The sequence below is a fragment of the Vanessa atalanta genome, chromosome 7 (genome assembly GCF_905147765.1).
Source record: "Vanessa atalanta chromosome 7, ilVanAtal1.2, whole genome shotgun sequence".
NCBI lineage: Eukaryota > Metazoa > Arthropoda > Insecta > Lepidoptera > Nymphalidae > Vanessa > Vanessa atalanta.
Window position 1 is genome coordinate 7,648,289 of NC_061877.1, and position 21,577 is coordinate 7,669,865.

At 32.0% G+C, this 21,577-nt stretch overlaps 3 protein-coding genes across 4 annotated transcripts in view; 1 reads left to right on the forward strand and 2 right to left on the reverse strand.

Moving 5' to 3' along the window:
• Nucleotides 1–627, reverse strand: part of LOC125065402 (vacuolar protein sorting-associated protein 13) — a 30,804-nt gene extending 30,177 nt beyond the window's left edge. For both annotated transcript variants that reach the window (XM_047672975.1, XM_047672974.1), the window contains exons 1-2: nt 452–627; nt 287–373 (exon numbers count right to left, since the gene is read on the reverse strand). In XM_047672975.1, the coding sequence (XP_047528931.1) occupies nt 287–373; nt 452–551 (187 nt within the window). In that variant the 5' untranslated portion in view covers nt 552–627. The remainder of the gene's footprint in view (nt 1–286; nt 374–451) is intronic.
• Nucleotides 628–2,366: 1,739 nt separating this feature from the next.
• On the reverse strand, nt 2,367–10,035 carry LOC125065276 (CTP synthase). Its single transcript, XM_047672803.1, has 10 exons — nt 9,690–10,035; nt 9,432–9,602; nt 8,855–9,072; nt 8,177–8,341; nt 7,682–7,803; nt 6,205–6,459; nt 5,681–5,973; nt 4,305–4,533; nt 4,097–4,185; nt 2,367–3,875 (listed from the first exon to the last, which is right to left on the reverse strand). Exons 1-10 carry the CDS (start codon nt 9,862–9,864, stop codon nt 3,778–3,780), a joined length of 1,815 nt encoding a protein of 604 aa, XP_047528759.1. The 5' UTR covers nt 9,865–10,035; the 3' UTR covers nt 2,367–3,777.
• A 5,929-nt stretch (nt 10,036–15,964) lies between these two features.
• Nucleotides 15,965–16,765, forward strand: LOC125065101 (U1 small nuclear ribonucleoprotein C). Its single transcript, XM_047672527.1, has one exon. The coding sequence runs from the start codon at nt 16,152–16,154 to the stop codon at nt 16,644–16,646; it is 495 nt and encodes a 164-aa protein (XP_047528483.1). The 5' UTR covers nt 15,965–16,151; the 3' UTR covers nt 16,647–16,765.
• The last annotated feature ends 4,812 nt before the right edge of the window (nt 16,766–21,577 follow it).

A 21,577-nucleotide genomic window follows, 5' to 3' on the forward strand; every position in this document is an offset into this window, starting at 1 on the left:
ATAGTGACACCACTAGTCTAATTTTTAAATATTACAACGTTAAGGTTACAAAATATAGCTAGTGAGCAATAATACTGCTTTTTGTACTGCATTTCTTACTACTATATCTTCATAAATTATATTTTATCTTATGTAATGTGGTGTATAATGAAAAGCAGAAGGAAATAATACTTTTGCCTACTTGTGCTGGTCTATTAAATGAGTTTTAAATTTGTTTTTAATGAGTTTTAAATAAGTATATATTTTTTTTAATTATCATATCTTACTAAATATATAAATATCAAACCTAAGTGTCCATAAACAGTTTGAACTGGGATGTTGAGTTCTTCCAGGGCATTTTGTTTAAGTATTAAATTTTCAAGTACTACATCGCCTGAAAACAAATTATTAGTAAATAGTACATCTATTTTTCAAGAGCTGGTATGACATCATGCTTTGAACTCAAACTTACCGCCCCATATTCCAAGTTTCAACTGCGACCTATTTAAGTTTTCGACATAATCGCCAAGAAACCTATTAAGCACATCTACTACGATTGATTCAAATACCATTTTGGTGTATTTTTAAATACAAGCGATGATGACCATTATTTTGAATAAATATTATTTTGAAAACTTGTGTCACTAATAAAGTAAAACATTATTTAAAAACAGAAGAATATTATTTATTTAAATTACCTATCTAACGTTTATATTAACAGAATATTTACGTTAAAAAATTATAGGCAAGTCGCACAATATGTATGTACACTGATTTTAAAATAAATTTTACTTTGAGCAAAACCAATCAAGATATAGGGATGTTTAGATTTAGATGTCTATAAACTACCGATGTTAGACTCGATTTGTATTAATCGATAAATCGTTTCGAGCTGATTACTTGTTTTTAAATTCGAGAAATGTCAATCGAACAATCAAATTTAGTTCTGTAAATACTATAATATTATAATAGGTGTGAAATTTTGTAAAATACTTTAGGTAAAGGTAATTTCACCAACAAATATATTATTTTCATATTTATTATTTTTAAAATCATTTGAATGATAACGATGTTCTAAAAATCGATTTGGAAAAATTGTGACAATAATCCATAATTCAGATAAAACATTATACAATAATAAATCACAATTAACAAAACTTCCGATTTAATATATTTAATCGAATAGATATACACTTTGTTTAGTTGTATTATACATTATTTTCTAAAGAGTTTATATTAAAATAAAAACTACTTATTATGTAGGCAATAAAAAGTACACTTTAACAACTGCGTATTACTTTTTGGTATTGTAAGCTCAGGGTTACTCGCAAAAAAACTAATTATGTTTACACTACCTATAATAAAATACTATAATATAATAATTACAAAAGTAACAGTTGGGTGTTACCTCTTCACGCTTAGACCGCTGAACCGATTTAGATGAAATTAGACTATTTGTTTAACTCACCCTCGAAGTGAAGATAAAGGTGGTTTGTATGCTATTAGGTAAAGTTTTTAAGTTTTGCAACTAGTATAAAATACAGGGATTGGGGGTAAATTTTTCGCCCAGAGAATGAAAATTGCGATTCAACTGGAAAATGCTTTTTGCCACCATTCCATACGGTCTTACTCACCACCGTTGGGTTAATGAAATTACACATGCCCGAATCTTATTTTACAAATTAACAACTAACTAAAACCCGTTGAGAAATAATTTGTTAATTTATGATAAACAAATTATAATTTTTCGTCACTTTGGCTTACTTATGAATTATTGTAATTTTTGTTGATTTTTATAAATTTTCAGCGATCAGTCGAGCAACTTATTGAAATGTTTTGTTTTATTTTCATTAAGTTTACATTTGAATTTTTATTTTTGTATCCAATTATACGAGCAATCTGGTGTACAAACCGGATACATAACACAGCACGGGAACAAACCCTGATTTCAGTCGGGCCTATAAATTAAATTAGGTTGTTTGTCGAAATATACGCAGTAGTCCAGCACCTGATGCCTGGAATTATTCCCTGTGAAGGAACCGAGTGTTTTTGAGATCATGAACACACTTGCGCAATTTAATATGTTCCGCGCTGTAGGCGCTATCGACATTTACCGAAGACTGGACATGTGTGACTAAGCTATGCGACATATTGCATTTATTGTACGGTGGCAATAAATTACTTATGTTGACGGACGAATGCTAATAGAAATGAATCTTTGTCTTAATGCTTTACTAACTATTCATCCAATTATAATGAAACTTCAGTAAATTGTTTGGCGTAAGCTAAAGAAAAAAAAAGTTTTTCTTAAATTGTTTGTTTTATGTAGATCTTTATTGTATCCCTGCAAAGTCGTGACGGATAGTTAGTTATAAAATAAAAACGAATTAACATAGATTATAATTTATTATGACATGTGTTACACAACAATTACCATTACTTACAAGCCTATTAAAACACATTTCTTTCGCATATGCATTAAGTTTGATATTGGAATGACTCTAATTTGTATAAGCTTTAGTAATACACGATATAGTACATTTAAGTGTACAGTAGTGTAGTAACCCTTACCTTATTTTACATAAGTGATTACTGTAAATATTGTTTTATTTATTGATTGATTTAAAAAAATGCTTTGAATATTATATCCAGACACTAATGAGATCCGTCCGATGTTCATTCAAACATAGTATTTTGAGCTATTGGTTTTGTCATTTTTTATTAAAATGAAAATACTTATCTAATTGGCACAGTTTCATTCAAAAATTACTTAAAAATTAACTTAAACGAGATTCCTAACAAATAATTACATATATATAACATTACAAAATATAAATTTAAAAATAATAACAATGATTATTTACTTGAATAAGTATTAATATGAAAAATATGTATTAGCTATTAAGCTCACATAAACAAAGCGGTGTCTATTTTTTTTACAAAAAGAATAAGTTACAAACTATATAAGGACACTTTCATTCCAGTTATTGTTGTTACACAATGTAAGTTTTCTTACAGATAAAATTCACACACATTCAATTACTTCTATACACAACATATAGAAATCTTAAATCTTAATAACTATGTGCAGCGAGTTTTAAAAGTGTTGATAGAATGTAGAAAAAATCACTAAACATTCAATGCAACTATCCAATCGACTTATCCTTATAAAAACAAAAACTGAATATTATGCTCCAATTTAATATTCGATACTCAAAAAAACGGCAGTTAATTAACTCTCAAGCAATGTCTTTGAGGCAATATAATCACAACATTGATCACCAATTATCACGATAAATCAATATCAATTTTATAACTACATACATAAACCTAAACAAAGAAGAATATTATAGAAGAATATTTAATATTTACTATAAATTATACATAAAAAAATACAAGTTACAAACTACCAGTGATAATAACACTTTATTAACTTAGCAATTATAACTTTACACTCATTGAAAATGCTGAAACACTAGATAGATTTTATTTTTTATTCAGTTAATAAAGAACATTATTTATTAAAATAACATTCCACTCAGGTATTTATTATTATACCTTAGGTTATCGTAAATATAAGGCTTTTAATGGAGAAGGGATTTGATTATATTTAGGATTATTAATTGAAATATAGCAAAAAAATAATCTTGCCTTTGCATTTGAGATTAAATTTCAATTACTTTCACATTGCTTTTTTATATTATAACTGATAAGTAAAGGTTAGTAAATTATTTCTTCTACGTTTTAAGTCGTTTATCTTTTGATAACAAACAGATTAATGTAAGATGATAACAAAATTTAATGCACGCCATTTAGTATATCTGTTCCATTTTCAACCACCTTCTTTTCATCTATTAATGTAAGGGATGATATTTCTTCTGATATTTCATCCTCATCTGAAAATAAAATAAAATATTGTAGTATGAATTGTTTGTATATAATTTTTTTTAATCATGAGCTTTATATTTATATTCTGTTATGTGGAAAGTTGAAACAAAACAAATCATTTATTTTGTGTGACGAGATTTTTTTAAACATAGTTTTCGTTATTATTATATAGTGTCAGTTATGTATCCAATAGCTTTATTTTAAAAAAAAAGAGTAGCATTACACAAACCTGAGCTGACATCTGATTGATTTCTGGGGCTCAAACGACATCCTTTAGATAAATAGTTCTTTAGTTTTCCAAGAGATGCCAGAATTAGTCTGCATGAAAATACATATAATAATTATTACACAATTTAATAATGAGAATGGTAGGATCAAAAACAATTGAATAAAATCTTGATAAGTATAATAATTTAAAATTTAGTAAAATTTCTTACCCCAAGAATGGCGGGCTGGGTGATAGCGGACGCGACAGATACTCTGGGTGGAATTGCACGGACACATAGTAGGGGTGCGAGTCTACCAGCGCCACCTCCATCCGCGTACGCGTAGAGTCGCGCCCCACGAAGCGCAGGCCAGCCGCCTGCAGGCGCTCGATGTACTCCGGGTTCACTTCGTAGCGGTGTCTGTGACGCTCTTCAATTACGTCCTTTTTGTATAACTTTGCTGTAAAAGTTTTGCTATGGTAAGTTTATTTCTTTGTTTCTATATCGGAATGACATTTATTCTTTCGTAATAAGATATTTTGTTCTTTATCTATAGAAGAAGTATACATTTTAATTAAACGTGATAAGAGAATGCGTACTTATATACATCATATTATTGTTACTTAATTATTCATGAGTATTTATTGAATTAAATTATAAACAACTCAAGCCGCGTATTAAATAAAGTAATAGAAACATACACTTGTTTCTACGCATATATTACTAGTAACAACATTCTGTTTGCCAAGTCTTGAAGGTAAACAATTATAGCATTGCCTGAGAATGTTTATTTATAAGTAAGTACTATTGAATGGTTTGATTTTAAAATGTTGTTATTTACGTCATTGCATTAACTATAATAATAATAAAATTCCTATTGTAGACCTACTATTTTCATATTATCTTAAAACAAATTCTAAACATAAATTAAATAAATACAAAAAGGTAAAAAAGAAATCGAAATGTTCCCTTATATTTAAGGGTACTAAAAAGTGCTATTGCTACTAATTAATCAAGAAAGATAAACAACCTCATCATGCGAAGCAAACGAGATTTACAGCCGCTACCTTATGATTAAACAATGTCATATATATAAAACACAATGATTAGATAATCTCATCAGTTGTGTAAACCGATCGTGGTGGTAGAGCTTTGTACAAGCCCCTCTTGTTGGGTACCAACAACTCATCATATATACCATCGCCAAGCATAAATACTTAGTACTATTGTTTTCCGGTTTGAAGTGTGAGTGAGCCAGTGTGGTGGTGTATTGGTAATATTAAAAATAGTTAAAAAGGCTTACGGTACTAATGTCTATGAGCAATAGTGACCACTTACCATCAGGTGGCCCATTTGCCTGTCCACCTACGTATGCTATAAAAAAATCATTGTATTTTATTTATACTACACTCCAATCACCATCTGTTAACAAAATCAATTATCAATGGGATGTTATAAAGTAAAATATCATACTGCTACGACGAGGAAGCAAGACAAGCCATTTGATACAACACACAAGATAATTAAATTAAACCTATGGCATCATCTGTTGCGAATGAAACTAGGAAACATATGCCACATTTACGTTAGAGTATATTCATACTTACACACAATACTAGGTTCCAGATAAGTCTTCCTCTTTCCGAGCCTCATCGTGCCGCCGAGGTTACCCGGATGGTGTTCTGGCATGTCGATAACTATTTTATCCTCACATTCCGGGTTTACTTCCGTACTATTAGCACCCTTTAATCCTAGCACGTTTCTAGCGAACTCAATCACAGACGCTTGCAAGCCGAGGCATATCCCAAGCATAGGCTTTTGTGTCTCTCTGCACCATTGGCATGCTTCTATCTTGCCTTCAATACCTCGCTGTCCAAATCCACCGGGAACTATGACCCCGCTAAAATGTGCACGTAATCGTTAATTAAGACAGTCATAATATATGTAAATTAAGTTATTCATACTTATATTACTTTATTGAAACAGAGATATGAACAAATTGCAATACTAAATCAAAAATTTGCCTTGTTGAAAAAACAATTCAATAATTAATTAAAAAAAAAAAAAAAAATTATTAAGTAAAACGAACTAACAATTGAAGTTAAATGAAAGCTTCTCAAAGTTTACTTACTCGCTCTTACAAAGATCCTGCCATGCCTTGTGATAGACGACAGGATCGTCGATTTTTGTTTGCTTTTCCAAATTGACAGCTTCAATGTAAGTCAAGTTAAGTTTACAGCAGGCCGCGATAGAAGCGTGTTGTAACGCTTTAGTAACACTAGCATAGCTGTCTTCTAACTTTGTATACTTTCCAACGAGAGCAATGTTTACTTCTTTCCGCAAATTATCAACTCTTTTTGCGAGGTTACGCCATTTTTGCATAAATCTATTAAAAAGTAATATATTACTGATACGTATACTTTTAAAATGACGAATGACATATACTCGATGTGTCTTGTAATATTCAAACTCATTCTAATTGTCGTCACAGTTAACTTCAAATAATTACAACTTTTTACTTTACCTCTATGGTAAAGAAATTGCAACTAATATTTTTCTCCAAAATCGATTTTACCTTTTATGGCAGAAAAAGACATAATACTGAAATTGCATGTGTTTATAGAACTGACTCCTTATTGAAGTGGTGAGATGATTTATAAGATATTTTAAACTAATTTATGATCAACGTAGAACAGCTCGCAGCAAGCTGTTGAGGGAATGTGCAGTCAGAGAGGGTGAGTTACAGGAATTATGGTCTACCCACAATTTAAATCTACTGGTACTAAAAGCAGACTAAGATTTCGAAACAATAAACACCGAAAACATTATAATATATTATTATTTTATGTAATTCTATGTGTTTAATTAAGTAATACAATCGATATTGATTTAAATATTTTAAAAACATTATAGAAGTTATAACTTGGTGGTAGGGCTTTGTGCAAGCTCGTCTGGGTAGGTACCATCCACTCATCAGATATTCTACCGCCAAATAACAGTACACTGTATTGTTGTGTTTCGGTTAGAAGGGTGAGTGAGCCAGTGTAATCACAGGCACAAGGGACATAACATCTTGGTTCCCAAGATTGGTGGCGCATAGGTGATGTAAGGAATGGTTAATATTTCTTACAGCGCCTTTGTCTATAGGCGGTGGTGACCACTTACCATCAGGTGGCCCATAAGCTCGTCCGCCAACCAATACCATAAAAAAAAAACTTCTTATGGGACAGTAAACCGCTTCGTTACGTAACGTGGTACCTTTTCTCTTACGCATACGGTAGCGGTAGGTAGGCAATAATGATACTAATAAAGTACATAGACAAAATTCTAATGTATATATTTAAGAATTGTAACCAAGAATAAATTTATATTTTATAATCAATAAAAGATTTTATTAATAAATAACCTAACATTATCTTATTAATATACATGAAATTAAAGTATAATAGCTTAAGCTTTTCTTATGTTAAGCAATTTCAATATTAAATAGTTTAACTTATCACTTCGTCTGGGGTCCAGAGATGTACACATATTATTTTATTTATAATATTTAATACAAAAAAAAAGGAAATCATTAATATATTATTGTAATAATACATATAACATACCTTGATGGTCTCGGTAAGGCAATGTTCAACTGTAGTCTTTCATTTAAATATTGGACAACACCCTGTGCTTCCATTAGGAGTGGGACATGGTAAACGGAAGTAAGATCATGGATGCATATAACCTTGAAATATAAAAATGTAAATAGGATTAATAAAATATGTTTTTTACACTTATCTTTATATTTAACTAGCTGCTCCGAACTGTATTGCCATTAAACATGACTGCACTGCTCCCGCAGTTTTTAGCTTAATGTCTAGAACCTAACTCAATAATTGGTCTATCTAATCCAAAAATATTATCTCAAATAAGACTGACTAGATTCGATGAGTGTTAACAAACCATCTCTTCAGCTTTGTATTATAGTATACATTTTTTACTCATAACTAAAAACAATTTAAAAAAACATAATCTTAAGCATTTTTAATTTTTTTTAATCTTTAGTAGAACTCTACGTACAACAGAATATTTTTATTTATTCTAAGAAAAATATTTACCTGTTCTGGTGCAACATGACAGAAGTTAGATATTTTTTCTTTGACATTATGGTTAATAGGTTTTTCCGAGCGACATAAAATCAAATCAGGTGATAGTCCTAGACCACGTAATTCACGCACTGATGATTGTGTTGGTTTAGTTTTAGGTTCACCTGTTGACCTTGGCTAAAAGTTACACAAATAGATCATTTAAGAATAAAATATTGAATATGTGTATGATGTACAATGTATGAATTGTTACTATCCTATTCTATAGTAATTGTCATTAAAAAAATAACACTGAATCATTTTCACACCATCCTTAAAATCTATAATTGAGGAAAGGTAAGTACAGATTTCTGTGAAATGAGAGTACTACTTTCAACATAAAAAAACTTAATGGTAATACAACTTTGCCATGTTAAAGAAATTAATCCTTTTTGTGATGGAAACATTGCATATTGAAAGCATAAGCATTAAATTTTAATTAGTAAGAAAGTTTCGTGTATTCAGTTTGATATGTAAAAACAATATTGTACATAAGATATCAATATAATATTTACTGATTAAAGATGATAATAAATATAAAGGTTGCAAAAATTTACTTTATAACCCAGTAATGAATATACATAACAAATAAACTAATTAAACAAAATTTAAAATTTGTAATGTATAGTATTAACATAATGTTTAGCATACCATAGGTATTAAAGAGACATGAGCACAGCAAAAATTTTCCCTTTTTACTCGAAATTGAAACTGTCTAAATGCTTCTACAAATGACATTCCTTCTATATCACCGATTGTGCCACCCAGTTCTACAATGCACACTTTTGGTGGTGTGTTTTCGGGTGTAACAGGAATATGAGCTACTCTTTGCACCCATTCTTGTATTGAATCGGTTATGTGTGGTATAACTGAAAGAAAACATTTATTTCAGTTACATTTAAAGGCATAAGAGGGTTTCTTCTAAATTGCAGTCTATTATCACACACTTTTAAGCTGCTGCACTGTTCGTTGAAAATGCCTATAACATCAAGCTTATAAAATTTAAAATCTGATTTCACATTTAACCCTAGATTTAGAAATTTACCATATAAACCTGAATCAGTGACTTAAGCCTTGATTGATCAATGTGATTGCAATATTCATGAATATGTAAATTATTAACAAATTGTTCATAATTTACTTAGGATATTTAGTTAGGATTTTAATGTATTTTAAAATTATATATTTATGCTTTAAATTAAACTATAATTTATTAAACTATCAATACCTTGCACAGTCTTTCCTAGATAGTCCCCTCGTCGCTCGCGTTCAATAACTTGCTGGTATATTTTGCCAGTTGTAATATTATTATCCCTATGTAAAGTTATATCTAAAAAGCGCTCATAGTTGCCAAGATCAAGGTCAACTTCCCCACCGTCATCGAGTACATAAACTTCACCTAGGAAATAAAAATAGATAAATTATTAAAAATGGGAATTGACGCACGTAAAAATTTAAAACATAGTGATACTATGTTGAAACTAACCATGTTCATAAGGAGAAAATGTTCCCGCGTCGATGTTAATGTATGGATCAATTTTAATTGAAGTCACATCAATTCCACAGCTCTTTAGAATCGTGCCAAATGAGCTTGCAATGACACCTTTTCCTACACCACTAATAACTCCACCAGTGACTAAAATGTACTTCATATCCGGCATCTTGATACACGAATATATTTTTCTTATTAAAGAAAATTAATGAAGTAAAAATAGGTCTAAATAGTATCGCGTATAATAGTCCATAAGCACATTAACGTTATAACCACAAATTCACACGCGCAAAACACAATACATAAGTTACGAACCGCGCGGTTGATATAAATTGTCATTGACAATTGGGAATTGATTTTGATTACCTATTTCATAGAATTGATTTGACACATGAATAAATCGAATATTACCAGTTCTAATAAAGTTTCATTTTCTCATTATTTTTATTAATATGAATTTTGTTAATATGTGATGACTATTCTGTTTAAATTGTTCATCTAGGAAAATTACATGAAAATTTATGTTGACTGAGATTAATAAGTTATATAGATATTACATTGTTAAGAGCTCTTAACATTAAATATAATGTCTTTGCAATTAGTAAGTTAAATACATAACTAAATTAAAATCTTAGATTAACCGGTTGATTGGAACTGGTATTGAACGAAAGACTCACACGTACTATATTACAAGTACAATTAAATATATATATTTTACAATTATGTAATATACGTGCAAATAAGATAAAAAAATTCTTCACAATTAGACAATACGTCCTTTTATCGCAAATATATAATAATAATAAAGTTCAATAAAAATAACTAGGTATCTATTTAAATTTAAAATTCCGTATATCTTGTCTACATGACTTATCTATATGACAGTGGCCTGTTTATAAATGCATCGCAAGGAATTTTATAATTTATAAAACTCTGTCCAACAGTTATTCACTTCTTGATAGTTGTCTTAAAACGTTACAGTTGCGGTAAAAGTAACTTTAAAATGCGTCATTAACAATTACATAAATGGCCTAATCTTGCCCGTACAATAACTTCTAACGTACATTTCAATACCGTAAATGAACCTGACTAAAATGACGTGATTGAATATTTTCTCTGCAAATAAATAAATTTAAAATTTAAAACGTTTTTACTAGGTAGGAATAATTATGGGTTTTTTTTTTCATCTACTCTAATATACATCAAATATTTAAACTAAATCGTAGTCCTAATCCTAGTCCTAAATATATATACATTTTGAAAAAGTTATAAATAAATATTTACAGAATTTATTACAATAAATTATTTTATATTTTATTACTTTATAATGAAAGGACGTATAATCACAGTGCCACTTTTGCCAACTATGTAAGTAACTATTCAAAATTATTTAGAAAAGTGTGCTTTTTGGCAAAGTCTTTAACTATAAAAAATAGAATTAAGAATGCACATGACAAAATAAAAATGACTTGGAAAATTATTAATTGTGAAACTGGTAGAGGTGGCAGTCGCAGCTCCGAATTGAACTTAAATTATAATAATAAAGTCATAAATAGTGAACGGGAAGTTGCTTCAGTTTTTGAACAATTTTTTGCTGACATACCAGTTTCTACAACTAAGTTACTTATTTCTTCAGCAGTTGCCGAATCATTAATGAAAGAAAATGTACGTGAATGCAAATCAAAATTTAATTTTACCCCTGTAAACACCAATGACATAATTTGTACATTTAAGTCATTAGACATTAAGAAAACTGCTGATCTATGGGGTATTTCTGTAAAGGTGATTAATTCAATTATTGATCTAATTGCACCTTATCTTGCAATAATATTCAATGATTGTGTTCAACGTGGTGTATTTCCTGACCTGATGAAACATAGTAAAGTCATTCCAATATTTAAATCTGGTAGCTCTTCAGATCCTAACAACTATAGGCCAATCTCGATACTACCAACCCTCAGCAAAATATTTGAAAAAATTATTTTAAATCAATTATTAGCATATTTCAATAGATACAATCTGCTTCATAGAAAACAATTTGGATTTACGAGGGGTCGCTCGACTACCGACGCAGGTATCGAATTAATAAGAAATATCTATGAAGCCTGGGAGAGGTCGCAGGATGCCTTAGGGATTTTCTGCGACTTATCCAAAGCCTTTGATTGTGTTCAACATGAAACTCTGGTCAGGAAACTATATCACTATGGAATTAGAGAATGTGCACTCGACCTTCTGACTTCTTATCTTAACAATAGAATTCAGAGGGTTGACGTTAAAGGGACAAGGTCTCCTGGGGTCTTAGTTGGTATGGGGGTTCCACAAGGATCAATTCTTGGACCTTTTCTATTCCTCATATATATAAATGACTTGCCCTTTCTTGTTGGGAACAAACATGATATAGTATTGTTTGCTGATGATACCTCTTTGGTTTTTAAAATTAATAGGAAACAGGTACAGTATGACGATGTAAACAATGCTATGTCTGATATAGTACACTGGTTTAGCGTAAATAATCTTAGGCTGAATAATAAAAAAACTAAAATTGTAAAATTTAGCACACCAAACGTGCAAAATGTAAAACCCGATGTACTTATCAATGGGGAATCGATGGATCCAGTTGAAACAACTGAATTTCTTGGCCTTACACTTGATGCCAAATTACAGTGGCTCCCCCATATAAACGGATTGGCGGGTAGACTGAGTTCTGCGGCATTTGCGGTCAAAAAAATTAGATTATTTACCGATGTTGATACGGCTCGCCTAGTTTATTTCAGTTACTTTCACAGTATAATGTCCTACGGTATTATGCTTTGGGGTAACGCAGCCGCTATCCATACTATATTTGTGCTGCAGAAGAGGGCTATTCGCGCAATCTATAACCTAGGAGCCAAGGAATCTTTGAGGTATAAATTTAAAGAAATTAAGATATTGACTGTTGCTTCTCAATATATATTCTGTAATGTTTTGTATGTACGGAAAAATATTAATGTTTTTATGAGAAAATGTGATTCTCATAACGTTGGTACAAGGAACAAACACAATCTTGTTACTCCTGTTACTCGACTGCATAGAGTCAGTAACTCTTTTGTGGGGCAATGTATACGCTTCTACAACAGGATCCCAGAAAGCGATCAAAATGCTTCTGTTGCGAAATTTAAAAAAATTGTTAAGGAACGCTTGTGTGCGAAAGGTTACTATACAATTAGTGAGTTTATGTTTGATAGCACACCTTGGGAATGAAACGATCGCCTCCTGGCTGTTTCTACTCATATACAATTATGTATATAATTAATTTGACGTAAAAAAAAAAAGTCCCGCTGAGTTTCTTTCGCCGGTTCTTCTCAGGTCAGGGTGTTTTCTTTTTCCGAACCGGTGGTAGTGTTTAACTTGACAATCAATAAGAAAGTGTAATACTTCTATATTGAATAAAGGAATTTGAGTTTGAGTTTGAGTTTGAAATAATAATATGACTTTGTGATGAGGGTCGTCAGCTAGATTGCTCGTCGGTATTCGCTGCTGATTCAATTGATAAGAAAGTAGAAATTTTTAATACACTGCTAACAAAGTAATACGATACCCATTCCCCTTTAAGACCGGTAAAGATGAAACAGCTTCGAGTAGCGTGGTTGTCGGACGAATTAAAAAAACTCATTGAGGAAAAAACCACGCTAAATACAAATTTAAGATGCATGACACTGACTTTAATCGCGATAAATATAGAAAAGCTCAGAATCGATGCAATACAGCATTTAAAGACTCAACGACGCTTCATTTACAAATCTATCGAAAACGGCGACACTTCAAAAATCTAGAAATTTCTAGAAACACTTGGAGTTGGTAAATCATCACATAACATCACTAAAATTGACTTCGAGCTTTTAAATAAGCATTTCTCTTCCCCTTATTCACTCGATAGTGCCGATAAACATCGCACGCTTAATATTATTTCCTCGCAACCAACTTCTAAATCTCCACCGTTTACTTTCTCCTCTGTCACTGAATGTGATGTTAAGAAGAACATATTATCCGTGTCTTCGAATGCCGTTGGTGCTGACTGCATAAGCCGTAAAACGATTATTCCCATCCTAGACGTCGTTGCACCTATTTTAATTCCCCGATGCTTGGAAATACCATATCATACCACTTCCCAAAACACCTAATCCTATCAACAACTCAGATTACCGACCGATTCCATTCCATTCTCCCGTTCCTTTCCAAAATTTTAGAAAAAATTGTTTTTCAACGGCTAAACACTTTCCTCAACAAACACTCCATTCTCAACCCTCTTCAATCTAGCTTCCACGCAGGTCATAGTACGGTCTCAGCTCTGGTTAAGGTTACTGATGACATTCGTGCAGCCATGGATAATAAACAACTCATAATTTTGATTCTTTTGGATTTTAGCAACTCATTTAACTGCGTTGATCATGACATCCTTTTGAGTTTGTTAGGTTCTATTCATATATCCCCATCAGTGGTAGATTCAAGATTTCAAAGTTACCTCAAGGGCCGAGTCATCGTATTCGCCATAATGAGACTTTCTCCTCATGGTGTAATGTTCAGGCTGGGGTTTCTCAAGGTGGCGTCTTATCTTCTTTACTCTTTGCAATTTTCATTAAATCTATCACTTTATGAATTTCTTTACTCTACTATATATATGCAGACGATATCCAGATTTATCACCATGCAACACTTAAAGATATTCCTGCAACGATTGATGCTATTAATGACGATCTTGTTTCAATCTCTGAGTGGAGTAAGCGATACGGTTTTAACATCAACGCAAGTAAATCACAGGTTATCAGTTGAATACAGAGGTACTAAAATATTCTACTACTCCAATGTTAAAGATCTTGGTGTGTATATAGACCAGACATTATCGAGGTCAGTACAAATAAAATAAGTCAGTAGGAAAATATTCGCTGCGTTGAGCTCATTACGGCGTCTCCAATCTGCACTTCCAATTCCTACCAAAATTATGCTACAAACTCTCTCCTTTTATCATTTCTAGATTACGCAGATGAATTTTATCCTGATCTGACTGAGGACCAACTGAACAAGCCTGCGACTTAAAAATATTGCTATTCGATTTATATTATGCCTTCGAAAATATGAGCATGTCTGCGAATATCGTTGAAGACTCAAGTGGCTTCCTATACGTCTTCGCCGGAACTTGCATATTCTTTCCCTTCTATACGCTTTTCTTCTTCTCCTTCTTCTGTGCGCTATTTAATGTTACGTATGTATATATATTACGTATTAGTGCGTAAATATTTGTATGTAACTTTATGACTGCACCGCCTACCCCGATGGTTTTAAAAAATCTCTCTAGCCATAAGTACGCCCATTGTACACGGATAAAATAATTGGTTATATTTTTGTTTTGAGCTTGTTTTTTGTTTTTTTGTTTATCCTAAGATTTCTGTATTTTTGTTTGTAATAATTAATATTTAAGTAAAATAAGCTAAATTTATTTATTTTAGTTTTTTGACTTGAAATATTCGTCGGAAAATATACAAAACAGGGATTTAACACAATAACAAAGATGTAAATATTTATATTAATTTATATATGTGTGTATGGATAGAGTAAGGAATGAGTACATAAGAGGAAGTCTGAAAGTGGTACCAATAACCGAGAAGTTATGTGGAAGTCCGCTGTCATGTATGGGCATATGTTATGCGGAGAAATGATATATATATATATATATATATATATATATATACGTATGTATACTCTACTACATAATTGATACGATATATATATACGACACGATAAAGTCTCGCAAAATTGAATTATAAGTTAAAAAAGAGGCAATTTTTTCATGAAACTATAATAAAGAAAATGTAGAACACCGAACAAATAAAAATATTCGAGCTAAAATCGATACACTGTATCAAATCGATAAAAAAATGTGACGTCATCCATTCATTAGTTATATCTGTCTAAAAGTGTATAACTGGTTGGACAGAGTATTTAATATTAATGATTCATTATCTCAAATCTAATATTAACTTCGGAAAAAAATAATAATTGATGACCGCAACTCAGTAAACGCCATGTGTTTTCACTCTTCATTCGAGTGCATTTATAATTTTTGCTTTACATTACATCATTTTATCATGATAAATAATTATCATTTTAACTTATATAATTTACTAAGTTAATTAATTAATTAAAATGGTAGCGTATTATTATAAATTAAGTATAAAATATATTTTAAAATTCATTTAAGCTGGCAATAATTAATAATACATGTGCCGCTATTTTATTCAGCCAACAGCATTGTAAAACTTAAATGACAGGTGACGTTTAGTTTTGATCGTTTTGTAAAATTGCAATCAACAAAGCTGAAGCTTTAAGAAATAATCATCGTTTAGCGCCTTAAATTCTAATAATATAATAGACACATATTAGGGAAATACACACAAGTTCACAAATACTTATTAAACAATCATGCCTAAGTATTACTGTGACTATTGTGATACATATTTAACGCATGATTCTCCAAGTGTGAGAAAAACACATTGTACTGGAAGAAAACACAAGGATAATGTAAAATTTTACTATCAGAAATGGATGGAAGAACAAGCTCAACACCTTATTGACGCTACGACAGCTGCATTTAAAGCTGGGAAAATTGCACAAAATCCGTTTGGAAATAAAGGTGCAGCTATTCCACCTCCATGGGATCCTTCTGTTATGGGTCCAGGAGGACCAAGGCCACCAGTACCTACACCTGGTGGGCCACCTGGCATGATACCACCACCATCTATGGGCCCTGGTGGGCCAATGGCTCCACCAATGATGATGGGTCCTCATGGGCCTATGCCTCCTATGATGGGTATGAGACCACCAATGATGGGACCACTAATGGGTCCTATGGGCCCAATGGGCCCCATGGGACAGATGCGACCACCTTTAATGAATGGACCTCCTATGAATAAGTAACATAAGGTGAAAAAGCTTTCAGCAAATAAGTGCAGGAAAGGACTGATTAAAGATTAAATATAGTATGATTGTAAGTTTCATATACTTGTATCAATTTATTAAATAACTATAAAATATGAGCTATTTTTTTTATTTGTAATGAGTCAGACAGTGAAATAAAATATTTTATTTTTAATTTTGAAGATTCATTATAAGTTGTAACAGAAATGTTGTGTTAATGAATATACACCAAGGTGATTTGGACATATTGTACAATTTTTACAGCTAACACAGTTTACCATATAAAATCTATAGTTGTATTGGATTTGTCTACAATAGTATAATAAATATAAATTTAATCTAAATTATAAAATACAAGTGTATTGTACAAAGTTAATAAATATATAATCTTATTTAATTTTTATCAGCTTTGTGAAAACAACAATAAGATTCATTCAGGTCATCGGTAATTTCACAATTCTTATTACATAGGTTTCATTGATGTGGAATCATCGATTTGCAACCTAATATGTTGAGGTAATGAGACAATGTGTCCTATTTTTTAGTGAGGATTTTTAATATGCTTCAGTTTTAATAAGTATTTTAATAGGCCAATATATTATTTTGTGTAAGAATATTAGGTCTAAAATATCTTGAGTCTCAATACTTCAAATTTTTTATATTAACATATTTTAATCTGGCTTCATTAGAATGTAACACCTTATTGTCACCTGCCGACAAAAACTATGCCACAAGAAAACATTTCCGAATTTGTTTCTTCTTAGAATATGGTTAGTAAAGTGAAGACGAATATTAATTTATATAATCTAAAAATGAGACAATTCATTCATATATATGTAATACAGCTAAGTTATGATTATTAAACATAGCTTTGTACATAGACAATATACTGTTTTCATCTGATAATATACTGAATGCAAATTAAAGTATCCACTACCACTACCTATATTTGTTATCTTAAGATTTTATGTACAATGGATATATTTCCAATTAATTCGAAATGTCGAACTGGTGTTGCCAAAATGTCTAAAACTTTGTATAAATATATTTAAACTAAGCATTTTTTTTGTAAAAATATTGTTATGTTTAAAAAGAAATTAAGCATTATCATATTTTATTAACAATGTCTCGGTACTTAGTATGTGTACATTCATTGAAATATATAAAAAATTCCAACAATTTATTACCATAATAATAATTTAAAACATACTGCACCTGGTAGTTTTTTTTCATAAGTCAATATGATAAAAAATTGTATGAGTAGGCTGTTTTTATGTTGTTGTTATAGTATGTTATCATTAGACCAATAAGTCTTAAGTAGCAAGACATCCCGCTAAAATAGATATTTAGCAATATGTCTGATACCTATTTTCTTCAGGGTATGGAACTCTTCAATCCGTTTTCTACAGCGTCCATCGCCGAAAGCTTAATCGCTATCGTGCCTGGGCTGACGCATTGGCATCTCATGATGTAAATACCAGCGCATTCAGAAAGGAATGCTCTGCCTCTAGGTTATTCAAAACCTTTCTTGTTAAGGCGAAGACAGCACTTTCTTTTTTCAGACGTTTGCTCTGGTCTCTCGCTGATACTGTCTTTGGGAATTTCTGTCAGCCATCTTTTCCATCGCTGCACGGCAACGATAAGACGTTGGCCCGTACCGTCAAGAAGAAAGCTACTTAAGTCTAACTCGACTTGATTACCGAGGAAAGTCACCTCCAACAATCCCACATAATGATGTGTGATATAACGATGCCAGAGGTTAAATTCCGGCTGGGTGCAGTTCGTAAAGCACTACTTTCCTTGGATATTCATAAGTAGAGTGCCCCCGATGGCACCCTTCCAACCGTGCTTACGGATATGTGCTCCGGAGTTAGCACTGGTTTTAAAGCATCTTTTCATTCTCATCTGCAAATTAGGCGTTGTCCCGAACTCCTGTAAGTCATTTGTTGCAGCTGATCCATTAAAAGGCAACTGCTCAGACCCGTCAAAGTATAGGCCTTCCTTGCCACTTCCTTGTTCTCAAAGATAATGAAGTCCATTATTAACTACCAGCTCCTGCGGTACAGGAGCATCGGCTGATTAGCGACTGTGAGTACGTTTTCTGTCTCGGTCGCTCAGCTGGTGATCTTCTAGTTTACCTAAATCATAGATGGGTGGAAGCAGTTAAGTCCAAGGGAAAAGCAGAATGCAGTAAGATTGGACATAGTGAAGGCCTTTGGCCGCGTGTGGCACTAAGCGCTACTTTGTAAGTTTCCTATTTACAGAATTCCTGGACAACTATGCAACTGGATACCAGTATTTTGGTAGATTGCAGCATTAAAGTCGATGCCGAAGGTGCATGCTCTGAATTAAAATTCGTCAAAGCTGGTGTTCCTCAAGTCTGCATGCCTCTACTCTATTTCTTCTTCATATCAATGATTTATTCCATATCAGCAATATTCAATGCTATGCCGACGACACTGCTGTGGACACCTGTTACACCGGCCGCTAATATTTCTCGTGAACACGTCGACGAGAACCAGATCATCTAGTATCGGAATACTTAACGTCGATATTTCGAGTGTCGTTCAGTTCTACGGTCATTTGGAAAGTAAAGCCATTAGCAGCGAATTAGCATCTAAAAAGTACATGGAGTACTGCTCTTACCTCTGGCCGTGTGCTCCCCAGTACCATCGTCTTCCATTTCACCATATTCAGCGTTGAGCGGCTCGAATTATCAACGATTAAGCCCTTTCCGACCTGCTGTATCTTGGTTTTGCGTAGAGATGTTGTATCACTCTGCATCTTCTAACGCATTGGATGTTCGAGGATTTGTTTGGACTAATCCTAGCAGCTGAATTTTACCTTCGGACATCTTGTTAGGTGCTAAATTATGCATTTTTTTCAGTAGACGGCTAATTAAATACATATAGTAGGTAAAGTCTTCTATGTAAGTAGATTTATATCATTTAAAATTATTGAAATTACTCTTCACTTTCTGACAAAATCGCTTAAACTTAAAAAGGACATAATTGGATGGAATAAAAGCAACAAACGCTTAAATTTAGTAATTTATTGCATAGGTATTTTATCGAATTCATTGTGTTATTTCTGACTGTGAAGATGTGCTGGTAGCTGGTAATGTAGAAGGAGGCGATATTTCTTGCCTGATAGAAAATATGATTCCTGTCAAATCAACCAACAATAACACAGCACTTATCATTGGTAATACTCCATCTAGTACAAGTGCAGCATGTTGCTTACTGATAGAGCTTTCTTTTAACTCCTTGAAAACGATGAAAGATAAAGTTATATGAATGCTACAGCATGCTACAAGAGCATATATCTGTAAAAACGAAGAAGCATAACGTTTGTATACTTCTCCAAAAACAAAAATGCCTATAAATAAGTAAGTAGTAAAAAGAGCCGTGGGAGCAGTTAATGCATGGGTTATTCCTAAAGTTGGCGTTGCTCTTTCGTTTATCAGGTTAGCGGTATTAACTACCAAAATAAAAAACCGTAGCTTTATTGAACAGCCTTCTGCGCTCATTGAACTGTTTGCACTTACACTTGACTCACACTTCATGGATTCTATCAATGTGTATTATTAAAATATTATAATGGCCTCTTGAATTGTTATTTGATTCCAATTCCAACATACTTTTACTGACGGTTTATGATATAAAAACGTCAATGCACTTAAAGTTAAACGTCATTTAAGCTAATTCTGTTTAGAAAGAAGTCCGTAAGTCTTGTATTATTCTGAACACACGCTAACTTTATATAATATTATTATTAGCTTTTTTGTAATGTTTGTATGATTGATATGTAAAAGCCAGTAAATGTCCCATGATTGCTGGGTAAAGGCGTCCTTTATTCAACCACGCTGCTAAAACTCGAGTTGTTGGACAAACTTGTGGTATAATATAATCCGTGTGATGTTGTTTTTATTCATCGACGAGCACGACACGAATTATATTCATGTTGCACTTAAAACCTATTTTTAAATAACTACGCATTTTTACTAGTTAAAACTACTTAAGACTGGGTTTCCTAAAACTAGAATATACTGATAGGTAGAATGAAAATGTGATCAAGGCGGTCATAACCGAGATCGATCATAGACTGGTTAGGACCACGAAACGAATAACTAACAAGGTGGACTGACGATCTGGTTAGGCTCGCGGGAAGCTACTGGATGCGCGTAGCGCAAGACCATATGTTGTGGAGGTCTTTGGGGGAGACCTTTGTCCAGAAGTGGACGTCTTCCGGCTGAAATGATGATGAGGACGATGAAACTGTGTACCTCGAAATACATCGTCAGTTTGCTAAGTGTGAGTGTTATCATAAAAATAGGCTAGACAAAAATTGTAAATAATGTAATTGTATACAAAAATTGATCATATACTTTTGATCTTATGACGCACCATTCCGCAGATATCAGACTAATAAACTTCGATAATAATAATATACATACCTACACGTATATATACACGTTTACGCTGGATGATGCACATATTTATTCGTATGTAATTCCATGTCTTTTAAATATTAGGTTGATCCCTAGTTGCTTAGAAAAAAAGATGTTTAGAAACTAGTCTGGGAAATATGTCACTTTTAAAAAAAAAGTACAAAATTTGTTTCCCATATTCCCATTATTATGGGGGCACTGTCACAGACGGAGAAAAAATCATTTGTATTTTTTTCTAATATTCTTGAATTTCTATGCAAAATATTCAGTAATACCCAGTTTAAATTAGTAAAATCACTTTTTAACTGAATATGTGTTAAAATCTAGTGTGTTTATGGTACTGCTTAAATATCCGAAATTATAACTGAAATTTATAAGCTATCGTAAAAGCCAATTACAAGCAACAATAATTTATAAAATAGTATTAGCATATTTTGCAGTTAAAAGACATACTTAATTGGGTGTACTAATATGTATGAAT